The sequence below is a fragment of the Epinephelus moara genome, chromosome 1 (assembly GCF_006386435.1).
Source record: "Epinephelus moara isolate mb chromosome 1, YSFRI_EMoa_1.0, whole genome shotgun sequence".
Taxonomy (NCBI): Eukaryota; Metazoa; Chordata; class Actinopteri; order Perciformes; family Serranidae; genus Epinephelus; species Epinephelus moara.
The window spans coordinates 3801277-3816180 of record NC_065506.1 but is presented as its reverse complement, the minus strand read 5'-3'; the positions used below and the strand labels follow the sequence as shown (position 1 = coordinate 3816180).

Genomic DNA, 14904 nt, shown 5'->3' with positions numbered 1-14904 from the left:
ATCTACTTTTGGAGACTTTAGGGACCACGAGTAACCCTGCGTTCTCAGAGCGCAGTGTTCTGGTGGGATAAAATGGCACTATGAGCTCACTAACATATGATGGAGCTTGACCATTATCATTATAGAAACTTTTAAATAACTTTGCTTGTCATTTTTGCATCAAACACTGTAGTTGGAATGCAGATAATAAATACTAAAGCTATAACTGTGTAGTAATATTATTAATAAAGTTTCAAAGTCCTTTACAGTAAAAAGAACACACAAGTGCAGTGAAGGAAAGTGGAAGCAAAACCAAACAACAAACACATAAAAACAAGGAGCAAAAGATCTAAAATGGCAGAAGAAGAAGAACAGGAAAACCAGAGGAGACATATTTGATAGGTAAATATAAAGATATTTAAAGATGGAGGGCAGGTCAAAGGGTCACCAACAGAAATCATTTTTGTGACGCTAAAGGATCTCATGCATAGCAGCATCATGAGCAGACAAAGATAACTGTGAACTGTTTGATAATTCAAGAGATCAATGGATGCAAACAAAATTTGGACAAACTGTCCCTTTAATTGTATAATACAAGATGAAAGCTCTATTTTTATTCAGTATTCCCTTCGATATGAAAAGTTTGGGTAATCCTCTCTGCATTATCCATCAGATTATGACCCGCATGTGATGAGTTATAATATATCTAGACTGACTGCAGCAGCATTCAGTGCATGCATTCATAAACACAGCAAGGAGACGATGCACATTTGTCCAAGAAGGACTTAACTTCACAGATATTGACTATCAATAAGCATGAAAAGCTGAAACCGTTTTCCCATCCCATAATCTTGTGGCCGATCTTGTGACAGATCTCCAGACTGTAATCTGCAGAGTTCACTGAAGCATCAGACAGATGTGCGTGCAGGTTTTGCCTCCTTAGAATTAGTTCAGGAACAGCTGTGATGGGCTTAAGGCCAGTTGTCCACAGCCCTGATTTATCAGAATCAGAACCAGCCAGATGCTGTCAGACTCATTAGAAAATCTGCCACCTATACCCTGCTGCCAAACATTGTCAGTGTGAGATGTCTGATGTAGGGTGACCTCATGAAGTATTTAGACAGCTTGAGTTTGAATTCCTGAACTTAGTGAATCTACAGCTTATCCACAATCATGCATCACATACTATGCTGTATTGTGATGGATACTGCAGTCTGAAACCTAAAATGTACTTACTCAACTACTTACTATATACTCAAAAAAATTGGAAGACACCATTCAGAGTGATGAAGCTTTGAACATCATACTTAAGCAAAATTTTAGAATCCAGTTTTACAAAGAACAAAGACTTTGAATGTTATGGGTTCTGGGTCATTCCATGTCAAATATGATAGTTTTTGTTTATGTTTTAGGCTATTTGACAAAAAATAAAGTATGTGATACATTTTTGCTGAATTTTGAGAACTGAATAGTGTTTTGCCCTTGGCAGTTTTTCATTTTTACCCCCTAAAAAACGTCTTAGATAGACAGAGGGCCTGCTACACCTGTAGCAGCCCCCCTCTAACCCATATCTATGATGCTGATAACTACTGAAACTTGACGAAACTGAAAGTGAAACGTAATGAAACTGAAGAAGTTCAGAAGGCTGTTATCAGCCCATTAAATGGCCATTGTCCGATATCATCATGAGCAGGTTGTTTAAGTTTTACAGTTAGTTTAGTTAGGTTTCCCTTTCAGTTTCGTTAGGTTTCACTTTCAGTTTCGTCAGGTTTAGGCACCAAAACTATGTAATTAGGTTTAAAAAGAGATCATGGTTTGGCTTAAAATAAGTATGTTCATTATGTAACATGACATGGAGAATTTAAATATGTCAGTTAACCCTTTAAACTCTCCAACAGAAATGGTCCACCAGTGCCTACATTGGTATTTTTGCTTACTGTGATGTCATCTCTTGGAGCATCTTTATGTGCTTCATATCTCTAAACTCTGTACAACCTGAGCTAAAAGGTTTTGTGATTCAAATAACCATAATAATTGCTAAAAGTATTGAAATTGTGTCATTTAAAAAATACAAAAATCAAACAGAAAAATCAGATTTAAAAAAATAAAAACACAAAACATCCATCCATCCATTTTCTAACCGCTTCATCCTCTTGAGGGTCGTGGGGGGACTGGAGCCTATCCCAGCTGACATTGGGCGAGAGGCAGGGTACACCCTGGACAGGTCGCCAGACTATCGCAGGGCTGACACATAGAGACAGACAACCATTCACGCTCACATTCACATCTACGGACAATTTAGAGTTATCAATTAACCTAATCCCCAATCTGCATGTCTTTGGACAGTGGGAGGAAGCCGGAGTGCCCCGGAGAGAACCCAGACTGACACGAGGAGAACATGCAAACTCTGCACAGAAGGGCACTATTTCTTAACTCAGTTTGAGTTATTTTAACTATGTACATTATTTAGTTTTCAAAATATGGTCATTTTTATGAGCAGAGTGAAAGGGCGTGATAGATTCATCATTCATGACGTACTCCTCTTGCGCCACCATGTGTTCTCACTTGGTTTTGCACAACACCTAATGTAGTGATGTCATTACATGCGTACAGCCTAATGACACGGAAGACAGAAATCTTAGCTTTTTGCTGCAAAAAGAATGAATGTTCTGGCTGTTATGGTTTTTATTTTAGATCAATATATCTAGAATTATGCAAACAAGGTTCTTCCATAGCCATTACGGGGGGATTCTGGGGGAATTCCAGCCAAATACCACATTTGCACAGTATGTAAGGTAAGGTAAAGTAAGGTAAGGTCATGACGTGATGACACGGAAGACAGAAACCTCAGCTTTCTGCTGCAAGAAGAATGAATGCTCTAGCTTCTTATTTTAGATCTATTGAAACAAGATCATACAAACAGTGATCTCCTGTGACTGTCGATGGGATGTCTGTTTTTTAGGGTTAAAATTTAAACGTTGTTCACTTTTGGTTTCACATGGGACACAAACAACACTCTCCTGTCCTATGATTATTTGACCCATTCATATACTGCAACCTTTTAGGACTTTGTCACTCTGACCTTGCTACAACCCCTAGAGGTCGCCTCCTAACAAATAGGCTGATAACAGCCTTCTGAACCTACTAGTAGGTGTAGCAGACTCCTTCTAGTATCAGATGGTTGAAATGCATGAAAACACACAAGGTTTCTCTATTACATTTTACTTTAAAGTAGGTTTCTAGAATACATTTTCCACAGAAACCTACTTAATGCACAGAGTACAGTCAAAACTGAATGTGTAAATGTGTGTTTTTTCAGACTTCACTTTGTCATTGATAAGTGGATACTTGTCTCTGCAGATCCACATTTATATCTTACTATTGTTTTGAATTCAGTTAATTTTTTTTGTTCATTGTTCACTTGCATTCCTATTAGTTGTAACCTGGGCAATGACTTTTCTTCCTGGGGTCCATTCAATTACCAAAATTTGTAACACTGCTATATGGGAGTTTAATAGACATATTAAAAGTTACCAATCATCAAAACAGGCATAGAGAATATTTACATGCGTTTGATAACCTGGACCTGCACTCTCTACCCTTCCTCTTTATTTGAGGATGTTTTACCTGTTTTCAGAGTGTGTGTTTGAGATGTTGAGCTGCCTCCATGCTCTCTTCCTCAGATATGCTGTTGCTGTGGACCGGCTCCCTGTTCGCTCTGCTGTGCCTTTTGTCCTCCAGTCAAATCGTCCACCAGCACGCGGATCATGTACACCCTCTTCCACATCATGAGCTGCGCCGTCTCTTGCCTCATGCTGTCCCGCACCGTCTCCGAGCTTGTCAGAGAAAATGTGCGTACTGGGATCCTATCCTCCATGACACAAATCAAAGACATCAGCTGAAATATACAAGATACTGTATCATACTGATCATACTGTACAAAAGTCCTGACAGAAATAACTCACTGTAAAAACACATTTGGAGTAAGCAGGGAGAAGAAAATGCTCATGGGGTTCAGCTCCTTCAACACCCCAGGGTGCTTTGGACTGGCTGCAGGTAAACAGATATACCAGACAGCAGGATAGCGAGGACGACACACTGTCAATGTGACCTTTACAGGGACAAGAACATGATAGACACAGCGAGAATACATGTATGACTTTACTTTAGGACCTGATATTGTTTTACATTGAGTGCAGACAACAGCTGTAAAACCTATTAGGTCAGTAGTAGGGCATGCTGGTGACCTGTGGGTGAGATACAACCGCAATGTCCATGGTTAAATGTTAAAGTAATGCTTACACATAAATGCAATATAATATGCTATTGTTCTAGAATGAGCCATTCTGCATTATGAGTACTTTTACTTTTGGTACTTGAAGTACCAAAAATTTAAATTCTAGTACTTTGTACTTTTACTCAAGTCAAATTTTGAATACAGGAATTTTACTTGTATCTGAAAACTTCTACACTGTGGTTATGATACGTTCACTTAAGTAAAAGCTTTGAGTACTGTTTCTATCACTGCTTCAGACCTTTGGTTTATGTCATAGCCCTCTGCTCTGTCTGAATCTATTCCTATCAGCCATCCAGTGGAGGCCAAAATGCCTAGATGTTATTGTTCAGCTGAACTTCAGTGAGCTTTACTGGCAACATGGAGTGCAAAAAATATATTGTTTCATGATATTTCATTATGTAAAAATGTGATCATGTGCATCACACATTTAAAAAATTGATCCAAATATTAACTAATCCAATAATATCTCCAAAAGCGTTTGCCTTTTTTTGTTTTCATACTTTAAAAAATGGAGGGAACAATGAAATATCAGTGAAAAAAACAAAAGACTTTAACTGCTTTCTGAAACTGCTCACCCACTGATTTTATTTAAAAGAAAAGAAACAACAAAACTTCTCTTTGTCCTTTAAGTTAGCATTTGGAGGACAGTAGTTTAGCCAAGTTCGGTGCCATTTGTTCTTAATGTGAATAATGTAGTCTCATCTTGGAATTTAAGAATTTAAATCATTTTTATTATCAGAAAATGTGACCAAAACACCTTGGCAGCAAAGGGGCTGCTCTGGCTACAACTACTTAGGATCCTAATAAATGAAATCTTCTGAAATCTTCACCCAGCCAGCCAGCCAGCCAGCCAGCCAGCCAGTCAGACACACGCACACACACACACAGATGTGGTGGTAGGGGATAAAAAATATGTTTGTATGTGTGTGTGTGTGTGTGTGTGTGTGTGTGTGTGTTTCAGGTGCCTTTCTTTAACATGGTGTGTGACCAGGCGCATGGCGGAGGCCACTGTGAAATGCTGGTGGGCTACTCAGCGGTCTACAGAGTCTGCTTTGGCACTTCCTGTTTCTACCTGATGATGGCGATCTTCCTCATAGATGTGAAGTCCAGTCAGGACTTCAGAGCACTCATACACAACGGGTCAGTGCTGCAGAGTTGACCTCTCAAACATGGTTCTGCTCAACAAACCAGAGACATTGTGACTGCTTTCATGGGTTTTTTTTAGTTTTTTTTTTTTAGTAGAGAAATCTGCTTATTGATATTTTAATTAACAAACCAACACATTGAAAACATTGAACACACTAATAATATAAAATATTACTAAAGCAGTACAGAATTTAAATTCACAGACACATAAAAAACAGTAGGACATGCACGGTAAATATACAGTAGTCTATGAATATTGACAAATAAAATGTCAGAAGAAAGTAAAATTATTTACACAGTAATATCCAAGGTAATATCTTGTTTTGTCCATCCAGAACCCAAAGATATTCAGTTTAATATGATATAAAACAGAGAGAAGTAGAAAAATCTCCATGTTTGAGAGGCTGAAAGCAGCATTTTCTGCCATTTTTCATGGAAATCTAGAAAAGTGCACTCTTCAGAATGAGATCTCTGCCAGGGCCATGGTCACTCTAGACAATTCTGTCTCATCACAGCTCCACCCTCTTGCCCAAGTATAAAAAGAGCAAGATGGAGACAGCTGAAATGACAAACTGGAAGCTTCAAAACAGGAGTCCACAAACTAATGGGTGACCCCATTTTATATAGCCTACTTAGGCTACTTACTTAGAGTAGAAGCACAAATACAAAGGAGACATGACAAAACCAACAAAATTAGGAAGACAAAACACTTTGCATCTAAATACGCTCCCACTGTGGTATGACGTCAAGTGGCGGATGTAACAAAACAGGGTCACAGCTGGACACCGACAAAGCTGTGCCTGGTGGAATTGTCCCTCCTTGTTCCATTACAGTTAAGATGGCTGTGAAGATAACACAAAAATGGAGATATATTTATCTTGCACTGTGCCTAACTTTAGTGGATTATACATTATCAACATATCAGGTATGGAATTAATCTGCAGTTGCTCCAGTTCAAAATCAGACTAAACTTTTCTTTGGGTGTCAGTTTTTGAGCCACAACGAAGGCCAAACTGTGGTCTGTAACAGACAGTAAGGCTTGTTGTATTTAGCTGAGCTGATTTCTGGAAAACTTGCAGAGGAGTGAGGTTTCAGCAGTCATTGATGGAATGAGACAGTGAATTAAAGGTTTTTCAACAATTGTGCATCACTGCAACCATGAGAAGTTCTTGAGTATACCATCATACATGTGCACACAAATTATTAGGCTAATTGATCCATTAGCTTGCAAGATCAGCTGCAGGTAGACAGATACACACACTCACATATGCACACATACACACTGACCAAACACATGATCCCCTCCAGGCGTACGCCTAGTGGCAATAACAATCACTTTTTGATTATAAAATTGGTTAGTTAATGATTACTTTTCTATCGATTGACAAATTGATTATTCAACTAATCACTCTCAACATCTCACATTAGGTATAAACTAGTTATTGGAGCAAAGCGTTATTTGGATTTTATTGCCTAGCTTCTCTAAATAACCACGGAGGGGTTGTCAGGTCTTATGGTTTTCCATTTTTTCCAGTTGAAGGTGTTGCATAACATCGTTGATCACCGAAGTTTAAGTGGGACGTCGTGCCTGTTTTAGAGTGTTTCCTCTAAAGCCTCAAGTGTAGGTAATTATCAGAATGATGTGGATTGTTATACATCATTCAGACAAACAATAAACAAGTTACTCTGTGATGGATTTCCAGATATCAATGAATGAATACAACACTGTTCTTTTTTACAAATCCAGGGCTTTTGAACTTGCGCATGAACACAGCATAACAGTCATGCCTGAAAAACAAAAAGACAAATTCAACATAAAGTTCTTTTTAAATCTTTTATTTATCCAGCTGACAAACAGGAGATCAGAAAAATAGACATGGGCTGAAGACATGACCTCTTTCTAGCTCCTTCCAGAAACCTCAAATCTCCAAATGTACCTTGAAAAAATCCATAATAACCCTTTGGACACGTTCCCTCAATCTTCCTGACATAAGCTTGGGAAATTTCTCTGAATTCACAATTAAGTTCTAAAGATCCTGATGTCATTTTCCTGAATCAGAATATTTAAAATGAACCTAATCCACACTGTCTTGAATTAGACACATCTTTAAATACTTCACTACAGTCTGTAAAGGCTAAGTGCTTTCTCCCTGAGCTCACCTGACCCCGCCAGCTGAGTTATTTAAAGCTCTTAGTTGTCACACTTTCCATTGCAGTCAGTGACGTGGCTCAGATTAGGATTTAACAGACTAGATTGCTGCTCCTGTCTTCTATAAATCTACTCATAAGAGTCTTATTGGTGCCACAGTGAAAGGGTTTAGGGTCTTTGGCAAAGGTTACAGCTTGTAGTGGTCTGTATGGGGGGTCAGTGTGTGACCCAGTGCCAGGCCAAAACCTTGTATGTGTGTATGTTTAAAGACCAGACAGAGTCACACGGGCAGGCAATGACCTGATTAAAGGTTCAGTCTGTAATTGTATCCCTGTACATGAAAAAAAAAAGTTATCGTATCTATTTCTCAGTTGATATTATTTTGAACTATAAGTATATAATTAATTATGTTTTGTTTATTTCAATGCTTTCAGACAATACTGTTGTAAGATATCCAGTAGTGGCTTGTGGTGAAATTGGGTGGGAGGGCTAACGCATCACTAGCCAGTCTGGATCTGAAAGTCCCACAGGATCTATCTTGGTTATTCTCAAACACCTCAGGAGGTGTCTTCCATTCTGACCTTGGGACTTCCAGCCTGTACTCGTCGCAGATGTTCCCGTACACTATGCCAGCCACTTGGTTATGGGGTTCCATGTACGCTGTTCCTGCCTGCTGCTGTCTTTGCACAGCCTGCACCTAGGGTCCTGTCTGGTGCTGTAGACCCCTGCTTTTATTGATCTTGTACTAAGTGCCTGTTCTTTTGCTGCCATGATTAGTGCTTCTGTGCTGTCCTTCAGTCCAGCCTTTTCCGGCCACTGGTAGGATTTCTTGATTTCAGCCACTTCTTCAATCTGTCGGTGGTACATGCCGTGCAGGGGCTTGTCCTTCCATGATTGTTCATCCTCGTCTTCTGCATTCTCGGGTTTCTGCTGTCTGAGGTATTCACTCAGCAGCCCATCTTTGGGGGCCATCTTCCTGATGTATTCCTGGATCTTGGTTGTTTCATCTTGGGCAGTGGCTCTCAGCTTTGAGAAATTGATTGTCTTGATATTAGTGGCCTCTATCTCCTTCTTTGGCCAGCTTATTATACCAGCAGGGTATCTGATGACTGGCAGGGTGTACATGTTGATGGCTTGGACCTTGTTCTTTCTGTTCAGCTGACCTGCCTTACTCTGTGTAGGTGTTTGGCTTTTGCTAACTTCCTTGCGGCCTCCTCATGGTTCCAAGTTACCAACAGGACCCCCAAGGTATTTGTAATTGCCCTGAACATCTGCAATGTTGCCTTCTGGTAGTTCAGTCCCCTCGGTTCTGATCATCTTCCCTCTCTTTGACACCATCCGACCACACTTATCTATTGAGCAGTAGCTGGTTCTTGGCTCCCCTATTATTACTACCAATTCCTCTCTGGGCCTTGCTTATGTATTGCCTATTCATCTAAGCCACTATAATACCTGACAGAAGCTTTTGTGTTGTACAGAGACAGGTTAATGGCCAGTGGTCCCCCTGTCTGGGGACTGTCCCATCCATTAGCAGCTGGTTCATTTTTACTTGTGTACTAGTACGAGGTACTAGTGTACCTTGAGGTATACTAGCAGTTTTAAGATCCTTGTCTGATCAGAATTCGAACCCTGGTCTCCCGCGCTAAAGCCAGTAGCCCACTGAGCTATCCATATATACATATAAATCACAGACAAAACTCTGTTGTCACGTTGCAGTATGCAAAGCCCACAAGTAATGTTTTTCATTATTGATTAAGGTGACATCTTGAAATCATTTTCTAACCAACAGGCCAAAACCCAAATATGTTTTATTTAAAATGAGACATATATCAGAGAAGCAGAAAATACTCAGATTTTAGGAGCTGGAACCAGTAAATATTTGACATTTTTTGCTTGAAAAATTACCTAATTTTCAGCTGGTCGATTAATCTATTATTAGCACTGCTCTGCTCACAGCAAATAAAGATAAGAAGTCTATATATCTTAGCTCTTAGTTTTATTCTGGACATGTAATATTATCATACCACAGCAGAAATATAAAAGCTTATACCTTGAAGATTCAAAGTCATCTTTATTGTGCTACTCGGGGAAGTGTGTCTTGCAGCCAGGGTTCACATAAAAACATAAAAGAAGAAAAATGATTTGCAAAGAGATTATTTGTAATGTACTGATTCCATAACTTGCAGTAAAAGGACTAAAACTTGCAAAACTGGTACCATGACCATGACTAGTACCATAAAAACATGACCATTCAAGGTCTTGTTTTCTGGTTTTGATTGTTACTTCTGTGTCATCTTTCCATGTGTCCACCATGTGTCCACCTGCAGCTTCTGGTTCCTGAAGTTCATCACTCTGCTTGGGATGTGTACCGCTGCCTTCTTCATCCCAACAGAGTCCTTCCTGCACGGTAAGAGACTGAGCTGAGTCCGTTTCCTGAAGAGCAATCCACACTGAGAATAAATGTGATGGTAAAAATGGTGTTGGTGCAGCTCCGTCTGAGTCCCGCCAGAGGGCAACAGAGACCTGATCTTCAGGTCCAGTCACTGCTGTAAGTTATTGGGCCATAAATCTCTGCAGCTTGATTTCACCTCTGATGGTGATACAAGGCAAATATCAGAGCTGATTTATGGTTCACAGCTTTTTTTTGTCTGTCTTTCTTTCTGTTTGCCTCTCTCGCTCTCACTTTCCTGTAATAAATTTCACTGTATGTTTCTTCTTCTTCTCTCTTCTTCTCTCAGCTTGGCATTATGTTGGGGTGGTGGGCGGGTTTGCCTTCATCCTCATCCAGCTCATCCTCATTACAGCTTTTGCACACACCTGGAACAAGAACTGGTGAGTAAGAGGGTTATATGAAAAAATATGATATGACTGTAAATGTATTTTTATGTTGTGACATAAATCCTAATATGGATTTCTGAAATTTGTAAGACAAATTGGTGACAGATAAAGCCCATATGTGAATTAAATGGCCCAAAGTAAGCGGACACACCTGTCCTCATTAGCTCCAATTTAAGAAAATGTTAATGCTGCAGTATATTATTGTATATATTCCTTTTTCATCATGACAATAGGTAATGCCCTTGTGTTATAAGCCAGCTCCATAAAGAAATGGTTTTCCAAGGCTGGTATGGGAGACCTTTACTGGCTTGCACGGAGCCCGACCTCAACCTCATTTAACACCTCTGGGATGAACTGGAACAATTCAGACATTAGCAGCCAACATCAGTGTAGGCCCTTCAGTGGAGCTTATGCTCTTGTGTCTGAATGGGAGCAAGTCCCTGCAGCCAGATTGAACATCTGGAGGAAAGCCTGAAATCAGAAGAGTGGAGGCAGTCAGAGCAGCAGATTAATGCTCTTAGTTTTTGAAATGAAATGAGGTCGGTCAGGCATAGGTGTAATGTTTGTCCACATACTTTTGGCTGTATAGTGTATCTAACTTCATCACATTGGTTCAAAAAGCTTACTCATTGATTCGCTTATAGCTCACAGTGGTCCAGGAGACAATTAATAGGGGATCACAAGAGGAAAAAGCCACAAGTCACAAGTGGACATTGCTTTTTCTCAAGGGGTCACAAGCCAGAAAAAGATGGAGGTGACTAATCTAATAACCACTAGTGATAATAAAGGAACCCTGCGGCTATGTGACTATAAATTGTGTCTGCAGAAAAGACTCAGTGGTCAGCTGGTGGGACAGGTGATTTAACAGACATCATGCGTAGCTGCTGCTGGTCAACATGTACAGCTCATACATACATGGTGTTGCTGTCCAGTGAAAACCACAGGTCAGGAAAATGTGAAAGTGAACAAAATTGTCCATCTTGCATTTAAAAAATGATCCTACTTCTTAGACAAATAAAGCCATTGGGAGTGTCATGGTGCGGCTGCAGTGCCGCAAACCCCCAGTTCTCTCTTCCCTCATTTCCTGTCATCTCTCATATATGCAGACTCAAAAAGGCAAATAATGCCAAATAATAATTTAAAAAATAATGACAAGATGACAAAATAAAACTCCACTGGATTATCTAAACATATTGTCATAAAGTACAGCTGTTTTTCTTTATTTGTAAAAAGTTGACATTTTGGAGATACATGGTTCCCACAGGACAGTGATAATATGCTTTTTGAGGCAAGGGCACAATGGGCTCCTGGGCGTGTCAAGGTGAAGGGCCCCCCTGAGCCTAGAGGCCCCTGGGCCTGGGCCTGGTTGGCTTATTTGGTAATACTGCCATGACCTGAGGTCCCCCACAGCTTCGTATAGAAATATTGGTAAATGGTAAATGGACCTGCATTTGTATAGCGCCTTTCTAGTCATCTAGTGACCACTCAAAGTGCTTTTTACACTACGAGTCACGTTCACCCATTCACACACACATTCATACACTGGTGGCCGAGGCTACCATACAAGATGCCACCTGCTACTCAGTTTTAACACACTCACACACCGATGGAACAGCCATCTGTGGGTTCAGCTTTGGGGTTCAGTATCTTGCTCAAGGATACTTTGACATGCAGCCTGGATCGAACCGCTGATCTTTCGATTGGTGGACGACCAGTTCTACCTCTGAGCCACAGCCGCCCTGTACATGTACACACAGAGACTGCAGTCTGGTTCACATCTGGAGAACATCTCTTCTTCACTGGTGATGATGGTTAGCGGTGTCTGTGGTAACTCAGTAACTCAATAAATGGTCCGTGAAAAAAATGTTTTTTCAGCGGATATCTTAGTTACAACATGATTGAGCTAGCAAAGCAGTTTTGTGTTGCTATGTGTGGTATTTATTCAGTTTTGGGAAATCACGATGTCTAGAGAGCATCAGTGGCTGCAGCTGAGGGACAGCTAACAGCAACAGCTAACAGCAGCAGCAAAGCTAACATCAGGACGTCATCTGTTAAAAGCCTCCTGTTGTTGGATACGACATGAAATTACTCCAGTTAGCTCAATCATGTTGTAACTAAGACATCCGCTGGAAAAAAAAAAAAAATTCATGTTGACGAGACGGCGTTTTGGGTGGAGCAGTCACCATGAACGCGGAGCTTGCTGTTTCTGTAGGTACACATTTCCTGGGGACACCTGCACGTCTCGGCCCCACCCCCTCCATTGTGATTGGCTAAAGCGCAGCATTGTTCAAACTCAAAGCCAGTTATATTCTCTTCTCACCTGCGAAGACTAGGGATGCACCGGAATGAAAATTTGTGGCCGAAGCCGAATAAAATTAAACGCTTGGCCGAATACCAAGTACCGAATACCGTTGTTTAGTTTTTCATTAGTTTTTGCAGATGAACCCCCTCCAAATTAGTGTTGTCACGGTACCAAAATTGGGACCCACGGTACGATACCAGTGAAAATATCAAGGTTCTGAGTAGTATCACGATACCACAGCAAAAATTAGGCAGATGTGCCTTTTGTCATTTATAAAAAGATAAATCACTTTTCTATAATACATCAATGATATTTCAATGGAATAAATTACTTATTGACTTATTCATACTTCAAAAACAGCATCAATAAGTGATTAACATAGGGGGGATCAAAATAAAATAAATAAATAAAATAAAGGGGCGTCAGTGGCTTAGTGGTAGAGTAGGCACCCCATGCGGCCCGGGTTTGACTCCAGCCTGTGGCCCTTTGCTGCATGTCTCTCCCTCTCTTTCTCCCCCTTTCACACTTCACGCAAAAAATGCCCTAAAAAAATATCTTAAAAAAAAAAAAAAAAAAAAAAAATCAACCAGCCACCCTCCTCCCCTGACAAGTAAATGTTTTATGTTTTATGCTATAGATATTTTCTGTCAGTGAGTTATAATCTCTTCTCACCTGTGAAGACCCTGCATGATCATCCTTGTTGGCCTCTGGTCCACTGTCTCCTCCCTGACCCTGCTCTTTCACTGTAGCAATAAAGATTAAAAAAATATGTGGAAAGCAAAATTTTGAAAAAGAATTAGGAATAGTAGTCGTGAAATTGCTGTGGAAATTAACCTCATAGTCAGTTTTATGCTATAGATATTTTCTGTCAGTGAGTTATAATCTCTTCTCACCTGTGAAGACCCTGCATGATCATCCTTGTTGGCCTCTGGTCCACTGTCTCCTCCCTGACCCTGCTCTTTCTATTGTGGCATTATTCCTAGCGTGAAACAAGCGATTTAACATAGGTAACAATAACATTAGTATTCTCGTTAATATTGGCATCTATTAATTAGTCATCATTTAGCTAACATTATCTACTGTTGCGTATAGATAATGTTAGTTAAATGATGACTAATTAATAGATGCATTACTCAACTTACATGGTTTGTTTGGAAGAAACTGTGCAAGGTTTTTTGCTTCTTGCTGGCTGGTTTGCTGAACATAGTTAACACACAGCAGCACTGCCCAGCAGCACACGTCTCCTCTGTGCGATTGATTCAGATCACAAAATGACAGCATGTGTATGCCCTGGCGTGGCGCCGTCTGCTCATGGTGCGTTTAAAGACGGCCTGGAAAAATATGTTATCACATGTTCAAAACGAATTCAATGGTTGTAACGGCTGTAAAAGTGCAATAGGGAAGTGTGGGGGACATGTCCCACGCGTACCCCGCGTCCGCTACGCCCATGGAAGTGTGTAAATCACACAGAACAACATCTGTCCCTTTTGTCTCAACATCTGGAACTTTATTACTGTTTCATTTATGTGGCTTTAATTTTTGGTTGCTGGGTTGCTGTTTTAGTCTTTCTTGCCAGTTGATGGTTTTTATTTTGGTTTTTATTTTGGATTTTTGATCTTTCCTTCATTTTATATTATTTATTAATTCATTTCAGTCAGAGACACTTTGAAGAAGGAATTGTTCATTTGTGCAATCAGATTTGTTCCATCTTGGAGCTCAGCAGTCCAAAACCTTGAAAATATGCTGTTTACTATCAAATATGAAAGAAAAACATCAGATCCTCTTGATATTTAAGAAACCAGCAATAAATGTTTGGCATTTTTGCTTAGACAATGACAAATGATTACTCATTCAGTTTCTATAGCCGCTTATCCTATTTGAATTCACGGGGGGCTGAAGCTTATTCCAGCTGACATTGGGCGAGAGGCAGGGTACACCGTGGACAGGTCATCAGACTATCACAGGGCTGACACATTAGAGACAGACAACCATTAATGCTCACATTCACGCCTACGGCCAATTTAGAGTGATCAGTTAACCTAGCCTGCATGTCATATCGCAGCGGTGCCTGGACAGCGTGACGTGTGTGGTTGTGCTGCTGCCGTGGTCCTGCCAGATGCCTCCTGCTGCTGCTGCCATCATTAGTCATTAGTCATACTTCTACTGTTATTATACACATATGACTATTGTCAC

At 40.3% G+C, this 14904-nt stretch overlaps 1 protein-coding gene across 2 annotated transcripts in view; it reads left to right on the top strand.

The window, feature by feature from the left end:
* The window catches only part of serinc4 (serine incorporator 4), a 34291-nt gene that overhangs the window by 8606 nt on the left and 10781 nt on the right, over positions 1-14904 (top strand). The window contains exons 2-5 of one of the 2 annotated variants that reach the window (XM_050041400.1): positions 3663-3830; positions 5238-5416; positions 9899-9978; positions 10310-10403. In XM_050041400.1, coding sequence (XP_049897357.1) covers positions 3663-3830; positions 5238-5416; positions 9899-9978; positions 10310-10403 — 521 coding nt within the window. Of the gene's footprint in view, positions 1-3662; positions 4036-5237; positions 5417-9898; positions 9979-10309; positions 10404-14904 lie in introns of both variants that reach the window. The other variant, XM_050041410.1, reaches the window with a different exon arrangement.